The sequence below is a fragment of the Vicia villosa genome, linkage group LG2, assembly GCF_029867415.1.
Source record: "Vicia villosa cultivar HV-30 ecotype Madison, WI linkage group LG2, Vvil1.0, whole genome shotgun sequence".
In the NCBI taxonomy this organism is placed as follows: domain Eukaryota; kingdom Viridiplantae; phylum Streptophyta; class Magnoliopsida; order Fabales; family Fabaceae; genus Vicia; species Vicia villosa.
In genome coordinates, this window is record NC_081181.1 from 25,193,731 (window position 1) to 25,212,926 (window position 19,196).

Consider the following 19,196-nt stretch of genomic DNA (forward strand, 5'->3'; position numbering starts at 1 on the left):
ATCATCCTATAACATGAGAAGTAGGACTTAGGCATGCATCTGGCCAAGCCCTCGAAAGAGGCTCTGTTTTTGTTGGTGTGTTTATATTTGTGCTTTGCGGCAGGGAGTCACGGTGTAATAAGTCCTATATGGCACTCCGTTAAGTCCTCATTGAAGGCATGCGGAAAGGGTTAGCAATCAACCCCCGCCTAGTCTCATCGAGTCTGTTCAGTATGCGCACGCTACGCGTGGCTCGCTTCTGAACCTGCACAAGATCTTGTTATCGAGTATGTCAGGAAAAGGGTTCATGCAGCCGGACCCCCGCCTTTCTTATAGCTCGCGTTGCTCGACGTTGATGCTCGGTGTACGCACGCACCGTTTTCCTTTACGATCCGTGACGGCTTGGTTGCTGAGAGGGGTCCGCCCTCTTGTCTATGGCCCGATCATTTTCACGAGGTCTAATGCTTGGTTGACTTGGGTTGAGCTGCTCCCCTTGGCTATGGCGGGACCGCTTTTTCTACCACTCGGTCAGTACCGTTGGTTTTGTTTGTTTTACGAGCGGATGCTCGTTTGTGTGCTTATTGTGTGCTTCCCTTTTTCCCTCGTAGGTTGATAGCTTAGCTTAGACTTGTACCCTTTGTATGACAACATTAGGTAGCAAGCTTTCCCCTTTAGCTTAGGTCTTCCTCATGCATTCTTTAAAACACAAACCACACTCTTTGATTTTCTTTTCTTAAGAGCTTGTTATTTCCGCTCCATTCCCAAGCATAAGTCTCCAAAGGTCGAGCAGCGGAGTGTGAATGTAACTCGTTCACCTAAAAAATACAAAACAAACAGAAATTAGTTAGCCGAGCTACGGTAGCTCTGATTCTGCAAAACAGATACGTAGGCAGCGGGGTAGGGCCCGTGCGAGCATAATACTTTCTTTTCCCTACATTCTGCATTCATTTTAGTCCAGATTAGTGTAGATTTGTTACACACACATAGTTTTAGACACAGGCGTGGATACCATCGAGTACGATGGGCGTGAGGGGTGCTAGCACCTTCCCCTTGCGTAACCGACTCCCTTACCTTTTTTCTCTGGTCGTGAGACCGTTGTTTTGTTTTGTGGTTTGCTGGCATTCCCTTCCTTTTCAGGATAAATATGTTAGTGGCGACTCTGTTAATTTTCGCGGTAGCGACAGCTGGCGACTCTGCTGGGGACGTCTCGACCTATTGCTGGTCCGGACTCAGCGAGTCGATCCTAGCGCTTGTGTGTTTATCTTTGGGTGTTTTTACTGCTTTGCATATTTACCTGTTTGCATTGCATTCTATGTGCGCTTTTACTTTTCTGCATCATATTCTGGACTGGCTGGATCTCTGTCTGTTGGGTGGGTGTTTCAAGAGGTAAAAGGCCCAATACCCAGGCTATGTGTGAACCATAGGAACCCTAGGATAGAGTGGGAGCATGGTTTGTCTCGAGGTGTACGTCTCGGGATGGATTATGTGAACACGAGCAGAGTAGTGGTTTCAAACGGAGGTATTATCGTCACCCGCTTACGCGCTGTGATGATGCTTACCTTCGGGCGGACCGTATACTGCGTTTCATGACCTTACCTTGGCCTAGATTTTACCCGTGAGTGGGGCGGGAATCAATGATCATATAACAGGTACATTGTTGGTGACCGTTGTTCTCGTTCGTGGGTTACCGTTGTTCTTGTTCGTGGGTTACCGCTATCCTCGTTCGTGGGTTACCGCTGTTCTCGTTCGAGGGTTGTTACCATGGTCCTTGTTCGTGGGTTACCGTTGATCTTGTTCGAGTGTACTATTGGTTCCTGTTCGTGGGGTACTATGGTTCTTGTTCGATTGTGGTAATTTGTGTTCTATTCCAGTGTGTTGGTGACTATATGTTCTGGTTCCGATGGTAACTTGTTCCGTTGGGGACTTATGGTTCGTGTGGTGGTCCGAAACTATGCCGAACCTTTGAACTTGTGCCGTGTGATTTCTCGGCATCATCAGATATATCCAGTATTGTGGGTCCCACCACCTTGCATCATTGCATGTTTACTTTCCCAAAAAAATGATGTACAAAAAATAACTAGCATACTAGCATGCATGTTCCATCCATTTCCAAGGAATCGTGTCTTTAAGTCTCGTGTCGAGCTTTTCCATCTCTTGCTTGCTAAAAAAAATCAAAACACGAGAATTTCTTGGAAATCGAATGAACATGGCATTGCACGCATATCATACATCTCATACATTTCATGCATAACAGGTATTCAAAGATCAAGGGTCTCTTATTCAGATTTGGTATTCTCACCAGACTCAAAGACTCGACTTCTTCTTATTGTTTGTTCAGAGATCAGTCATGAAACAACTTTGTGGGGTGACCAAGAAGAAAGCTCAGTTGGGATTATCTTTTTGAAGACTTGTCTTATGCTCATTTGCTTCCATGCTTGCTTTATTTGCAACTGGTTAAGCTCCGTGTTGTGTGGATGTCTACAAATTCTTTACTGGATGATTATGATACTAGGTGTGAGTTCTATCCTTGAGCACCTGGTCGTGATGTTAGGATCTACAAGTCTTCGAAATTGCTTGGGGCTCCCGCACGAGGGATAAGCAAGACATTGTCTATCTTGAGCATTGCACCATTCGCATTGCTCGAATCCCTAAAGCATTACAAATTTCCTGTGACTTCGCCAGAATCTTCTGCCATACAGTAATCAAGAGTGATCTACAAAGGCCCCTCTCATTCTCAAGGTTGTGCTTCATAGCCCAAGTCACTTCTCTTGGAATTTCCTCTTCAACAACCTTTGCTTGTCAACAGAGACGGAAAGAGAATGTGAGAAATAAGTTGATGTAATCCCAATGCCTGGTGTTCGGTTTCTTCCCTGTTTGTTGGAATTCCAGTGGGTTAAGATTCTTGCTTTGGGTCTTCCTCACCACAGATAGCTCTCCTGATTTCGATGACAATACTCGGTGTTTTTCATTCTCGGGGCACCTGATCATAATGTCAAGCCTTACAAGGTGTTGAAGTACAAAAAAATCTAGAGCTTGCTCGATGCAAAGGTGTTTGAGTTCACTCATAATGGTTCTTACTATTCAATCCCATTTCATCTGTTGCAAGTAGAATGTTTGTTCTTCCACGAGGAGTAACTCATGAGAATCGCTTGCAATTGGTACTGCCAGAGGTTTCCTTCACAATAGCTATGGTGTGTTCCAAGTAACGACTTTCATGGCCAATCGCAGAGGTTATTGTTGTTCGTCAAAAGTAATACAAGTTTCCTCCATTCATGATGGTGTTTTGTGTTTCAGCAGACATACTTAGGGCTCCCGACCGAGGGATAAGCAAGACGCCTTGTATCTTGAGTTTGTGCACAACTGGCACGACTCAAATCCCTAAAAGCTGGACACTTGCAACTTCTGTATGACTTTGCCGAAATCTTCTTCCAAGAAGTGATCTAAAGTGTTCTGACGTAGTGCTTGGTGTGTTTTCCACTCTGGAGGCACCTGGTTATTTGATTGGAGATTGTAAGCCATTCAAAGAAAAGGTTCAAGACCTGATTAACTCAGAGGCTATCACATTCACACTTGAGGGCCAGAATTGAAGTTCTCCTTTGACTTAGCGGATCTTCTGAAGCAATAAGTCCATACGGAGAGGATCTCCTCAACGTTGGTTTCTTAAATCATCATGCATGTTCATGTTTAAGCTTTCTTGTTTTGCTCAATACTGTTTGTATGTAAAACTTGTTTGTTTTTTGAACTATAATCATAATGCATTGGATATGTTTGTCTTGAAAAAATCCATTCGCTTTTGCTCTTATATGTTTTTCTATGCTTTTTGTGATACTCAACTCTTGTTAACAAAGCATGATAACTCCGTAGGGAGAATGATGAACATAATACCAATAACCTCAAATGGTATGCTTTTGAGTAAAACCCTGTTGATGATGTACAGGCATTGTTTCAAATTCCCAAACACCGGAGATATAAGGGAGTGAAACCCTCGTTAACCCCTCTGAGCCTTCGAAGTAGGAGTTTCTTTTCTATACGAAAAAACCCTCATTTTTAACCTTGGGGCAGGGTAGTGTTCAGTTAACCTGATTGAGTATTCAAAATTCATCAGGAGCACACATCTAAGGATACAATAATGGTTATCTTTCAAAAGGTTGAGGAAAGTAAAACCCACAACGGTTATCCCTCACATCAGGAGGTTGAGACCAACATCAAAGCCGCTGTGGTTTATCCCTTACATCAGGAGGTCAAAATATGACGATACCACAATGGTAATTCTTCATCAATCAAAGACTCGGGCAGTCACAATCACTTCCAGCAAATCTGAGATTCAGGATCACACGACTTGTTCAAAAAAAAAAAGAAAAAAAAAGAAGAATGAAGAAAAAAAGAAAAAGCCCGCTAAGTCAACAACTTGAAAACATGTGACTTAGGCAAAAGTTAGGGCTTCCCGCTGGACATCCAAATCAAAATTCAAAAGAATTTGTCCAGGCAAAATTTAGGGAAACAAAAAAAAAAGCAAAGCAAAGCAAAAGCGAAAAATAAGGATTACAAAATAAAGATCCTCAACAAAGAACAAGGTCGTGTGATCAGACACCAAAAACAAAAGCTAAAGTGACGGCCGTGTCCAGAAGACCTCATTGACTCCTCAATCATTTCCAAACTTCTCTTGAAAGATGAATGCTCGCATCAAGTTAACTGAATTTAGGATTGGAGAACATCATGAAGGGGGTGGGCACCAAATAATTTGAGCCCAAAATCCTTTTTTCTCAAACCGTGAACCTGACCACGTTATAACCCTTGAAAGTCCTAATTGAAGCAGGGTTAATTCGAAAGCAAACTATACACGAGAATACGGTAAGCTGACTCCTAGGAGATCCGCTAAGCGCTTGAGTTGGTATCACACCATCTTTCTTTCAAAAAAACTCGATGTTATGACATCCTTTCAAAAAGTTTCTTTAAACTTCAAGACAAACATACTCTTTGCATTAGAATTATATTTCTCATAATAAATATTCTTTGCATATGAACAAGTGCTTAACATCAAGAAAGTTTCCATCATGAACTTCAGATGAAAAGTGTATTCCTCCCAAAGGATAAGTTGTCTTCACAACTCCGTTGAGCAGAGGCAGCAATATTTCAAAGTCTGATCACCCTCAGGGGCACAAAAGTGTTTGAACACTCTATCAAGTAAGTTTTCACACAATCTGAGGCAATCAGGTCAAGATTCAAAGAATCTCTCAAAATGCTAAGAAATCAAGGGCATTCACCCAAGCACAGTTGAAGTTACCTCCAATACAGGTCAGACAGGGGCATGGTTCTAAAGTTCATGATATTGGGGAAAGTTGGCAATGATAGCACGAATATCCAGAAGTCCCTACGAGACAAATTTCTTCAAAGTCCCTACAGGCTGGGGCAAGACAGTATGCATTGGCATTTTTTCCTCGTCAAGAGGTGTTCAGTTTAAAGTTCAGGTGTGAGCTAAACAACTTATGAACTTGAGAACCATCAGGTTGTCATCCTCAATGGTCAGAAGCTGAAAGTCCAATCTTTAGTGGCATCTCCTTGCATTTCAGTGTGATTTTCAAATCCCTTCCAGAGGTTGCACCCGTTGCTTATCGGTATCCCTTAACCAGATTCATGTCATGTGGATATCGAAGTCCTTTGCTTTCCGACCCTCGAGTCGTGAGTTTCCAACCCTCGTGTTGTGAGTCCTTTGCTTTCCGACCCTCGAGTCGTGAGTTTCCAACCCTCGTGTTGGGAGTCCTTTGCTTTCCGACCCTCGTGTCGTGAGTTTATCTCCTTTCCGACCCTCGCGTCGTGAGTTTATCTCCTTTCCGACCCTCGCGTCGTGAGTTTGATTCCTTTCCGACCCTCGCGTCGTGAGTTTATCTCCTTTCCGACCCTCGCGTCGTGAGTTTGATTCCTTTCCGACCCTCGCGTCGCGAGTTTGATTCCTTTCCGACCCTCGCGTCGTGAGTTTATCTCTTTTCCGACCCTCGCGTCGTGAGTTTATCTCCTTTCCGACCCTCGAGTCGTGAGTTTACCTCCTTTCCGACCCTCGTGTCGTGAGTTTATCTCATTTCCGACCCTCGAGTCGTGAGTTTATCTCCTTTTCCGACCCTCGTGTCGTGAGTTTATCTCCTTTCCGACCCTCGCGTCGTAGATTTCCAACAATTGCGGATGGTTGTCATATACACCCCAATGTGGCTGTAAGCCCATTACTTGTCGGCATCTTTACAATCAATACGAATATGCAGAACGCTATGAAAGCCAATGCCTGTTTGGTCCCTTTGAAGTCAACACTTTCTTGACCCCTTAAGCCCACTTCCTGGTGGCATTCTCTTGGAGAACCAATGCCTATTTGATGCTCCGGCCGATACTTGTTTGGTGTTCTAATCACTGCTTGCTTGTCAACTTGTGAATCCATTGCTTGTTAGGAAAGTTTAAAGCTCAGATGTCTGATAATCTGTTTGCTCTTGCATTTGCCCATTGTGGGTGAGCAATTACTATCCTCTGCCATGTGAGGAAATCCTGTGGACGTCATGCCATATCCGGGGGCATTTTCATGTGTTTACCTCGCAGGTACATTCTTTCGAGTATGCCGTGTCTGCGCGTTGGTGGATATATCCAAATAAGAGATTCTCACTCCCCAGCTGAGCGCATCCTAATGAGAGATTCTCATTCCCCAGCTGAGTGCGCCCAGATGAGATTTTCTTTGTTCCAAGATTCTCATATCCTCAGCAAAGCACATCTCATAGCATTCTCCATGCTCCAGAAGCCTTATTCCCCGACAGAATGCCTTCTCCCCAGTTGAGTCATGATTGGATGATATCTGATTCCCCAACAAGCTCTTAATGAGGTTCCTTGCCCGAGTTTCTTGTTCTCCCCAGTAGAGTGTTTCTCTCCCACAGATTGACCTGTTTCCCCAAGAGAGTCATCTGATTCCCCAGTGGAGTTGTCTTAACAAAAGGTTCTTACGCTAAGTTCCTTATCCCCAGCGGATCTCTCATCTCCTCAGTGGATCGTTATGCAGAAGTATTCATCTTCCCCACTGAGCTTCTTCCCTCAGCAGAGAGTCGTTCGTATCCTCAGCAGGATCTGTTCTCATCAATGATTTCCCCAGCGGAATGCGTCATATACAAGCAAGTTGGTCACTCCCCATCAGAGTTGTCTCCATAACTTGTCTTTATCTTCACATCCCCAGGGTGTCGAGAATTCGCTTCTCCATATGAAGTTGCCAGGGTATTCCCCAAGCAGTTAAGTGGGATGTTCTTATCTCCAAACAGGATTTATTCCCCAAGCAGAGCTCGCATCCAAATTTGATCGTCTCCAGCAGATTTCTGATTCATCTTGGCCAGCTCGCAGTTTGTGACCCTTGGTCACCCGTCTTGTCCTTTCCGCAGAGTTCCATACTCTCTCCAGGACTTCTTCAGCAATTCAGTGCTCCTCCGTTGTCTCCCTAAGCAACGTTCGAATCATGCATCATTTGCATTGCATTCTCAAAAGCGTATAGCGTCTTCCTTCTCGAAAACGTTATTCCATACACATTCATACATACATCGTGCATAAACCATATCATATCTGTTGTTTCTTTCTACAGGAAAGTTATCCAGATTCAAATGCTCCCTAGAGAGCAATATTCGCCTAGTCATTACAGGCGCTTATCCTAATGTTTTGAATCAGACGAGGATTGTTCTACTTATTTTCTGGCACAGCTCAGATCAGTTCAAAGACATTCCTATTCCCGATGCCCCCAGATCGGTGGAAGATATTTGTTCCTATTCCTGATAAATCAGACTTTCAGTTGAAGGAACCGCCTCCGGATCTCCCAAGATCTTCCGAAGGAGCAAGCCCTCTGATACATCAGATCAGTTGGAAATATCTACTCCCTGACGATTTAGTTCGTTCAGAAGAAGAAACTCGTTTGCCCAGTCCTGATACCTTACTATCAGTTGAGGACGTTTTCTTTACCCGGCGTACACAGTTCGGAAGAAACATTTGTTCCTATCCTAATATTCAGATTCAGATTAGTTGAAAGAACCGCCTCCGGATCCCCGTGGTCTTACGAAGGAGCAAGCCACTGATATCATCATATCAGATGGAGATGTTTACCTGATTGACTTTTTCATTCAGATGAAGATTGTCCTACTTATTTTCTGGCATCATGTCCAGATCAGTTTAAAGGCATTCTTTCCCCGGCGTACACAGTTCGGAAGAGATATTGTTCCTATCCTGATTTCCAGTTCAGTTGAAGGAACCGCCTCCGGATCCCCGTGGTCTTACGAAGGAGCTAGCCGCTAATTCCCAGATTAGTTGGAATATCTACCTGATGATTTAATTGCATCAGAAGAGATGTCTTCCCAGATTCCCAGATCATGATTCCCAGATCAGAGATACCTATTACCCGTTGATGCCCAGATCAACCGATGTATCTCCTTCGATTCCCAGATCGACTTAAGACATCTATCCCGATGCATGTTCGGAGACATCTGCTACGTCTGATACTCAGATCAGTCGAGATGTTCCTTCTCTTGATGCCCAGATCTTTTGAAGTGTTTCCCCTGCCTGTGGGTGCCCGTTCCTTCTTATCACAAGTTGGAGCATATTTAATTGTCCAGATCAATTGAAGTTTTTTCTCCCTGCTTGCGGGGTGGTACATTCCTTCTTATTGCAAGATGGAATCTTCTATTGATCAAGAGCGCAAATTTTCGAGTTCATTCTGGTATTCAATCTCCTTCCACCTCAACGGTTCGAAACCTCCGTTTCTCACTCGTCAGGTTCAAGAAGTTTGAATAGGGGCAGCTGTTGCACCCCAAAATTTGCCCTCTTCATCGTGCTATAAGTTATAAATGGCGTTTATTTCGTCATTCAAAAATCAAGAAAAATTAAAGAGTTTGCATTGTTTTGAGACTGTTAAGTCAAGAGGGTTGTGAGGTGGATTGTAAGAGAAAAAGTCATTGCAAGATTACGAGCTTGAGGAGGACATTTTGTTCAAGGCGCCTTTATACTCTCATTTTATTGGAGGCTTATCGTCCAAGGTTGAGTTAGATTGACAAATTGAATCGAATTAGAGCTCCATTGAAGTTTGCAAGCGGATTGAAGTTTAATCACTAAAAGAATAGTCATGCATGTGTTGATTCAAATATCACTCATTTAAATTCAAGGTTTAAGACCATTTGGCTCAAGTTCAAGTTTCAACTTCATTTATTTCATGAATCATTGGTTTGCGATGGAGACTGAAGTTCAAATTAAATTCACGATTCCAATTCTATTCAAATATATAAGTTCAAATATACCAAAGTCCAGTCCATACAAATCTTTAGAAAAAAAAGAAAGAAAGTTGAATTACAAAAGAAAAGCCCATCCTAATTTTTCCTTGTTTCAAGCCTCTCCATTTCAATCTTAGAATTTCATGCTTTGGCTTTCCTCCACCGATTTTGTTAAATTCTTCATGACTTACACAACAAAACAAAGAAACGGTGAATCGAAGAAGAAGTCAGCAGGCGTAATAAACCGAACTGGTTCGCTAATTGCAGATCAAAAAAGAAAAAATACACATAACTAAAAGGCTTGAATCTTTTTTGCCATGGAAGAGGGATTCATAACAGAAAAAGAGCTCTAACAGAATTCCACAAAAAAATGTAACAAACTTTCGGGTTCTCTCGATCATTTTCGTGAATCTTCATCATCTTTCTCCCTACACAAAAAAATCACCATAAGAGAACGCTCCTTCAACCTTCTTCTCTCAATCTCCAAATCTCAGAACCGAATATCTCTTCGCAATCTCCAATCTTCATCACCTTCAAACTCTGAATCTACAAAACGAAAGGAGAAATTCATAACAGAATTTCAGAGGAAAAAAGAGATGTAACAAACTCCTCACAAACTCTCTGAATCTTCATCTTGATCCTCCACCTTCACTTCACACGAATCGACTCTTGAATCTCACCACCGAGTCACCACCGATTCTCCATCATCTTCGACCTTCTGTCACAACTTCATCATCACGTAATAACCTGCTTCAACACCTCGCTTCACCTTCAATGAAGATACTCTTCAATCTCAATTCCGCATAATCTTCAGCAACATCACAAAAATCTACATCACGGACCTTCAACCTCCATCAACAAAGAAGCTTCACCAAACTCTTCAATCTCGAATCAATCAACATCTAATTCATCAGTAACAACAACGATTCAAGAAAACGCATAAGAAGACGAAATCATTGTGAAGACGAGATGAAGAGGATTAACGATGAATCGGAGAAGAATGGATGCAAAATATCACCTGAATAGCACCACGGAATTCTCGTAATCGACCTCATTGCAGCGCCATCGTGTAAAGGACAAGCTTGAAGGCGATGAACTGAGATGGTGAGGGTGAAGCCGCAGCGATAGAGAATTGAGACGGATGGATTTGTGATGTTGTCGGAGATTGAATCACTAATCCAAATTGAAGGTGATGATCGGAGGGAGAACCTCTCCGCCTCCGGCGCCGCGTTTTCACGAGAAGAGGAAGAAGGAGTGCCTTGATGAATCTGATGCGTCGCATTGAAAGTAAACCTAATTCCCCTTTTACTTTTGTTGTGATTAGTTGAGTTGATTAAGATTAATGTGTGATTAAACAATCTGGATGTAAATCATTTCAATTGATGATGAATAATCTGAATTTGGATCAAACTTGGACTTAGAAAATCTAGAAAATAACTTTGGGCCTGTACCGAAATTGATTGCTGCACCCCCCATGTAGCCCAACTCTGCTTTCACTTGTGCAAAAAAAACTGTGACAACAAAAACATATCCTTGGGCCATTGATTGGGGCCCTGCGCCCAGAACTGCTATGCACACCAAATGTCAATTTTAAACCCCCTGTGTCACTTCAATTTTGTATTAGAATTTAGATTTCCCTTCTAGTTTCTTTTCCTACTTTTGCATGATAAGAATATAAAAACAATTACGTTTGTTAGACTTTTACTTGATAAAAGGAGATAATAAAAAAACATGTAATATGTTCTCTTGTTAGAATTTAAATGTTTTGCTATATTGCTTAGTTTTAATTCTTTGATAAAATGCTATAAAAAATATGACGTTTGATTAGCTTTCTCGCATTGATAAAAAATAACCAAAAACATGTAATGTTTTGCTAGTTAGACTTTAATTGTTTTGTACATAGTTTTGTTCGTTTATTTTTAGATAAAAATGCCATAAAAAACAATTTAATCTTGTTAGATTTCGCTCTAGAATTTAATTAGAATTTAATTTCTATTATTTTTTATGGCGGGTGCGTGTCTCCTTGTTGCTACTGATTTGTTTGCTGAGATGTGCGAGGTACTTTGAGAGGGTTCGATTGTGATTTGATTGCTTCGTGTTCCACTTTATTTGTGGGACACAAATTCACTTCTGGTGCGATTGTTTTGCATTGTGTTCCACTTTATTTGTGGGACACAAACCTATTTCCGATGTCAGTCACCCGATCTCTCATTCATTGAGATGTATACTCCTGTATTGTCTGGATTGTTTCCCTTGCAGGTTGCTCGTGTGGTTATGCTTGACGTGTACCACATGTCGCTCGTGATTTATCTTCATGGCGACGCTTTGTGACTCGCTTTGCTTGATGATGGCTTACGCGAAGTATTTCGGACTTCTCTGCTTACGCTTGCTAGCTCATTGCGGATTTGCTATCCGTTCAGTATTGTCTCCTTGTCCCTTTTACCGCTTTCTCGCATCATCCTATAACATGAGAAGTAGGACTTAGGCATGCATCTGGCCAAGCCCTCGAAAGAGGCTCTGTTTTTGTTGGTGTGTTTATATTTGTGCTTTGCGGCAGGGAGTCACGGTGTAATAAGTCCTATATGGCACTCCGTTAAGTCCTCATTGAAGGCATGCGGAAAGGGTTAGCAATCAACCCCCGCCTAGTCTCATCGAGTCTGTTCAGTATGCGCACGCTACGCGTGGCTCGCTTCTGAACCTGCACAAGATCTTGTTATCGAGTATGTCAGGAAAAGGGTTCATGCAGCCGGACCCCCGCCTTTCTTATAGCTCGCGTTGCTCGACGTTGATGCTCGGTGTACGCACGCACCGTTTTCCTTTACGATCCGTGACGGCTTGGTTGCTGAGAGGGGTCCGCCCTCTTGTCTATGGCCCGATCATTTTCACGAGGTCTAATGCTTGGTTGACTTGGGTTGAGCTGCTCCCCTTGGCTATGGCGGGACCGCTTTTTCTACCACTCGGTCAGTACCGTTGGTTTTGTTTGTTTTACGAGCGGATGCTCGTTTGTGTGCTTCCCTTTTTCCCTCGTAGGTTGATAGCTTAGCTTAGACTTGTACCCTTTGTATGACAACATTAGGTAGCAAGCTTTCCCCTTTAGCTTAGGTCTTCCTCATGCATTCTTTAAAACACAAACCACACTCTTTGATTTTCTTTTCTTAAGAGCTTGTTATTTCCGCTCCATTCCCAAGCATAAGTCTCCAAAGGTCGAGCAGCGGAGTGTGAATGTAACTCGTTCACCTAAAAAATACAAAACAAACAGAAATTAGTTAGCCGAGCTACGGTAGCTCTGATTCTGCAAAACAGATACGTAGGCAGCGGGGTAGGGCCCGTGCGAGCATAATACTTTCTTTTCCCTACATTCTGCATTCATTTTAGTCCAGATTAGTGTAGATTTGTTACACACACATAGTTTTAGACACAGGCGTGGATACCATCGAGTACGATGGGCGTGAGGGGTGCTAGCACCTTCCCCTTGCGTAACCGACTCCCTTACCTTTTTTCTCTGGTCGTGAGACCGTTGTTTTGTTTTGTGGTTTGCTGGCATTCCCTTCCTTTTCAGGATAAATATGTTAGTGGCGACTCTGTTAATTTTCGCGGTAGCGACAAAGATACAAGTAATGGGTTTGATAAGGATTGACAAAGTTTCAGACATAGATAAAGCTTCAAACATCAACATAGTCTCAGACAAAGACAAACAAATATATTACATCAAAAGCCTTAAAATAAATCTCAAAGCTAGTGTCAACACAAGAGAATATATTAGACAAGGCAGAAGAAATCTCAAAGCAAATGTCAACACAAGAGAATCTATCAGACAAGGCTAAGAGGAGTTAATCTCCCAATTTAGTAAGTCAGTGAAACTTTTGTAAAAGAAAAAGTTCTTTCTTTATAGAAGTAGATGGATATAAACGCATGCGCGCGCGCGCACACACACACACACACACATTTAAAACCTTTTTTTATAAAAGACTTTGAAAAGAAAAAGTCTAGAGAATTATATATAGAAGTTGCATAGAAAATGATGAGAGCATTCAAAAAGCTAGAAAATATTTATGACTGAATCTAATCGATTATCTCAATCGATTAGATTGGCGTGTTCTTGAGGAACAAGGCAATTTAAATGCATTCAAACGATTAACAACGACTATATATCACTTTTTCCTATTTTGGAACTCATAGTGTTCTATTTAAATAATCTAATCGATTAGCTCAATCGATTAGTAACAATCATTTTGGATTTAATGTTATTTCCTCTTTTGAATATTTTCAAGCTTATAAATAGAGGTCTCATTCCTCATTTCAATTCATCCAGAAATCGAATTTTGTATTGACACACACTTTGTCACTCTAAGTTTTCATCTTCACTTTCTCTCACTAGTTCTTATAGCAAAATATTTGTATGAGGAAAGATCTTTTGTGAGTGAGGTGTCCTTGTAATTTTAGATGGATAACATTGTATAAGTTCTCCAAGAATGTTGTTTATGCATCTTGGATGAACACAATCTATTTAGGGATAAAACTATGTGAAGCTAAACCCGTTAAAAGCTTTGGTTGGGGATTGTGTGATCAGTTCTTGATATTAATATAGGTTGAAGATTGTTAATATTGATGAAGTTCCCTTAAGGTTCTTAGTAATATTTGTTCCTTTGATGGATGAAGTTTATTGTAACACCCCAAAATTCATTTAATTATTTAAATGAATTATTAACAATTTATTTGTCGGAATTTAGTAGAAGTTGGGAACTGTTGGATTAATAAGCTGGTTTTAATTATTAAAAGGCATTATCGGATTTAACGGTCGGTTATAGTAATATGATATTAAGGAGATTATATTATTATTATTATGATGAATTAATTTTAGTTGGAGGATTATTGTTAGAAAATAATATTTTGGATGTTAGAATATTATTTATTTTGGTTGGTGTTAGTAGAATAAGGAGGTGTTTTTAGTTGGTCCATTTGACTATTGGATTATTTGATTTAATAGTTTAATAGAATAATTGGTTTATTTTATTAATAGAATAATAAGTGAGGTTATATATAAATAGTAGTGGTAGTAGAAAAATTAGGTTCTTACGTAGAAGAGAAAAAAATACACCGCCGGAACCAGAGTTAGGAGTTCAACCGGAAACTGTTAGAGACCAAAAATTCAGGTAAGGGTGGGATTCATGCTCTATAAATAGGGACATGATAAATTGTATGTGGGTTTGAGGAATTTTTATTGTCTCTGTTGTGTCGATTGAAATTTATGATATATTTACCTGTATGTGTGCCTTGGTGTTGGAAATTATTGTGAGAGTATACTATCTATGATATTATTTGAATGGTACCTCTGTGATAGTTTGGTGGAATTAAATCTGTGATCGATAATGTAACAGCAAGTGGGGGCGCCGACTACATGAGAGAGGGACGGGCACCACCCTTTTCATTCTGTAGAAACATTATATAGGATTTTATTAGGTATTATGACATCATCCTGGATATTGTTTCCCTTATATACTAACGTTCCTTTATAATCACAAATTAGACATGATAGATTTTTATTGAATTTAGTATACAGCAAAAGTGATGCATATAGATAAAATTTAATATATATACCTTGATAACATCAATAAATTAATAATTTAGTAATCTATTAACTATGAATCTTAACTTGGAATATATAGAATTGAATTAATTAGGTTAGTTAAGATTGATACATGAACATGGTTACAGAGTAGTATTTGAAGTCATAGAGTATATATACCGCAGTGTCAATTTTACAGTGTTGATAAAATAGCAAGAACACTAGTAATTGATACATTTATATACTCCAGGGATGAATTTTAGTTGCAGAGCCAGAAACAAATAATAACATTTCAGATTTTAGTAGCAGTGTATTTAGCAGAGTAATAACTATGTGGCAGTAGCAGAGTCAAATTTCAGTGTACTTTTGAATGAGAAAAAAATTAATAACGAATCGAAAATTAATTAACTGAATAGTATAAATTAGGCGAGTCCGGAATCGATTCGGTATCCGGTAATTGACGACGTTTTCGGCGATGTTTTGGCTTGTTGCATATTTTGAGATATTGCGAATTTTGCGATGTTGCAGGAAATTAAAGTGATGAGTAATTATCAATAATGATTGATATATTTTGGCGACGTAGGCGAATGCCTTATGCGACGTTGTTTTGTGGTTGATTGTGGTTGTTGCATTCCATAGTGTCTCATAAATTGCATGTTGTAGCGACGGCCTGGATTGGCAAAACAGCGACGAAGGCCTATGCCTGTTTTTGATGCCTCGGTTATCTGGCAATTGGCGATGGGGGCTGAAGCCCTGGGTACCACATGCATGATGCATTAGTCGTGTCTCATTCATTTGCTTTATTGCGACGTTGTGTGTGATTATGTGATTTTTGATATTTTGAATTGTTTGTGATTGAAATCGAGACGTGACATATATATTATGACTTGAACCGTAATATACTTTTTATCATGACTTTATTTATATTGTTTGATATCTCACCCTTTGCTTGTTTTCGCCGTTGCCTTTATAATGGTAACGTGCAGGTGATGCTAGTGAGTGAAGGATTAGCTGTCGCGAGTTGAGTCGGTTGTCGCTCTGATACGTAGCACTCGGGGGGATAAAACGATTGTTTTTATTGTTGTTTTAATTGCTGAATTTTATTTATTTTTGATTTAAATTGTAACTTAAAGTTACCGTGCAAAGATGCTACGACTTGACTTGAGTACTTATGAAGTTTGATGATTCCGCTGCGAAGTAATTTATTTGATGAAGTGTTTTTTTTTAGGATTAAAGTAATGCTATAATTTGTCCGCTTTCGTTTAAGTGCTATGTATCTATGTGGAGGCATAATTGTCGTATGTGAACTAAATGACGAATGTGACATCCTATTTTATCGTATGAAAATTTTAAAATACTTTGATTTTTGTTTATAATTATCGGGTAGATTTGGGGTGTTACATTAGTGGTATCAGAGCAGGTCGGTCCGTCCGACCAGTTGTCGAGTCGTAGTTAGTTAACAATCGAGTATTGTTAATTACTTTTATCTGTTGTTTATGTTGTAGTGCTTAGTTGAGATGGCTGGTAGAAACGATGTTGCGATTGCTGCTGCTTTGGAGGCTATGGCGCATGCTTTGGCGAATCAGCCAAATGCTGATGAGAATGCTGGATCTCGTAGTTTAGCGACCTTCCCGAGGGAGAATCCGCCGGTCTTCAAAGGCAAGCATGACCCTGATGGCGCATTGGAGTGGTTGAAGGAGATTGAGAGGATCTTCCGTGTGATGGACTGCACTCAGGCGCAGAAGGTTCGATATGGAACTCATATGCTGGCAGTTGAAGCTGATGACTGGTGGCTAGAGACTCGCCAGAGATTGGAAGTTGCTGGAGAAGAGATCACTTGGATTGTTTTCCGTAGGGAGTTTCTGAGGAAGTATTATCCTGAAGATGTTCGGGGTAAGAAGGAGATTGAGTTCCTAGAGCTGAAACAGGGAAATATGTCAGTGACAGAGTATGCTGCAAAGTTCACTGAGTTGGCTAAGTTCTATCCGTATTATGACGGAGCAGGTGCTGAGTTTTCAAAGTGCATCAAGTTTGAGAATAGGTTGCGCTCTGAGATTAAGAAAGCTGTTGGGTATCAGAAGATTCGTATCTTTCCTAATCTGGTTGATAGTTGCAGGATTTATGAAGAAGATCATAATGCACATTACAAAATTGTCAAGGATAGGAGGGGCAAGCAGAACCGTAGTACACCTTATGATGCTCCAGTTGGAAAGGAAAAAGCAGAAGTGGCTAATGGCAAGAAAACTAGTGGGGGAGGAGCTCCTGCTAGCGTGGTTTGTTTCAAATGTGGAGAACCTGGTCACAAGAGTGATGTGTGTACTGTTGGGGAGAAAAGATGTTTCCGTTGTGGTAAGATAGGACACGTAACTACTGATTGTAGGCATAAAGAAGTTATCTGTTTCAACTGTGGTGAAGAAGGGCATATTAGTAGCAAGTGTCAGAAACCAAAAAGGGAACCAGGCAGTGGAAAAGTGTTCGCTTTAGTTGGAACTCAGACAGCTAATGAGGACAGGAATGTCGGAGGTGCGTATTTCATTAGTAATACTTTTAATTACTATCGTTGATTATTGGTGTTGCTAGTTGTTTCGTTGTTCCTTTTGCGTTGAATGATTAGTATGTTAGATTTAAACCTTGTTGAGTTTGATTGTTTCGAAGGAATAGTAGTTAGATTGTTATCAAACACAACTTGGGGATCGGAGAGTTAGAAACTAGAACGAAGTTAAGGATGGTGGTATCAGATGAATTTTCGAGGACGAAAATCTTTTAAGTGGGGGAGAGTTGTAACACCCCAAAATTCATTTAATTATTTAAATGAATTATTAACAATTTATTTGTCGGAATTTAGTAGAAGTTGGGAATTGTTGGATTAATAAGCTGGTTTTAATTATTAAAAGGCATTATCGGATTTAACGGTCGGTTATAGTAATATGATATTAAGGAGATTATATTATTATTATTATGATGAATTAATTTTAGTTGGAGGATTATTGTTAGAAAATAATATTTTGGATGTTAGAATATTATTTATTTTGGTTGGTGTTAGTAGAATAAGGAGGTGTTTTTAGTTGGTCCATTTGACTATTGGATTATTTGATTTAATAGTTTAATAGAATAATTGGTTTATTTTATTAATAGAATAATAAGTGAGGTTATATATAAATAGTAGTGGTAGTAGAAAAATTAGGTTCTTACGTAGAAGAGAAAAAAATACACCGCCGGAACCAGAGTTAGGAGTTCAACCGGAAACTGTTAGAGACCAAAAATTCAGGTAAGGGTGGGATTCATGCTCTATAAATAGGGACATGATAAATTGTATGTGGGTTTGAGGAATTTTTATTGTCTCTGTTGTGTCGATTGAAATTTATGATATATTTACCTGTATGTGTGCCTTGGTGTTGGAAATTATTGTGAGAGTATACTATCTATGATATTATTTGAATGGTACCTCTGTGATAGTTTGGTGGAATTAAATCTGTGATCGATAATGTAACAGCAAGTGGGGGCGCCGACTACATGAGAGAGGGACGGGCACCACCCTTTTCATTCTGTAGAAACATTATATAGGATTTTATTAGGTATTATGACATCATCCTGGATATTGTTTCCCTTATATACTAACGTTCCTTTATAATCACAAATTAGACATGATAGATTTTTATTGAATTTAGTATACAGCAAAAGTGATGCATATAGATAAAATTTAATATATATACCTTGATAACATCAATAAATTAATAATTTAGTAATCTATTAACTATGAATCTTAACTTGGAATATATAGAATTGAATTAATTAGGTTAGTTAAGATTGATACATGAACATGGTTACAGAGTAGTATTTGAAGTCATAGAGTATATATACCGCAGTGTCAATTTTACAGTGTTGATAAAATAGCAAGAACACTAGTAATTGATACATTTATATACTCCAGGGATGAATTTTAGTTGCAGAGCCAGAAACAAATAATAACATTTCAGATTTTAGTAGCAGTGTATTTAGCAGAGTAATAACTATGTGGCAGTAGCAGAGTCAAATTTCAGTGTACTTTTGAATGAGAAAAAAATTAATACCGAATCGAAAATTAATTAACTGAATAGTATAAATTAGGCGAGTCCGGAATCGATTCGGTATCCGGTAATTGACGACGTTTTCGGCGATGTTTTGGCTTGTTGCATATTTTGAGATATTGCGAATTTTGCGATGTTGCAGGAAATTAAAGTGATGAGTAATTATCAATAATGATTGATATATTTTGGCGACGTAGGCGAATGCCTTATGCGACGTTGTTTTGTGGTTGATTGTGGTTGTTGCATTCCATAGTGTCTCATAAATTGCATGTTGTAGCGACGGCCTGGATTGGCAAAACAGCGACGAAGGCCTATGCC

The 19,196-nt window shown here is 40.0% G+C and overlaps 1 protein-coding gene across 1 annotated transcript; it reads left to right on the forward strand.

Annotated features, from left to right (window-relative positions):
- Positions 1-16,328: 16,328 nt before the first annotated feature.
- On the forward strand, positions 16,329-17,375 carry LOC131648732 (uncharacterized). Its single transcript, XM_058918461.1, has one exon. It carries the CDS (start codon positions 16,329-16,331, stop codon positions 17,373-17,375), a length of 1,047 nt encoding a protein of 348 aa, XP_058774444.1.
- The last annotated feature ends 1,821 nt before the right edge of the window (positions 17,376-19,196 follow it).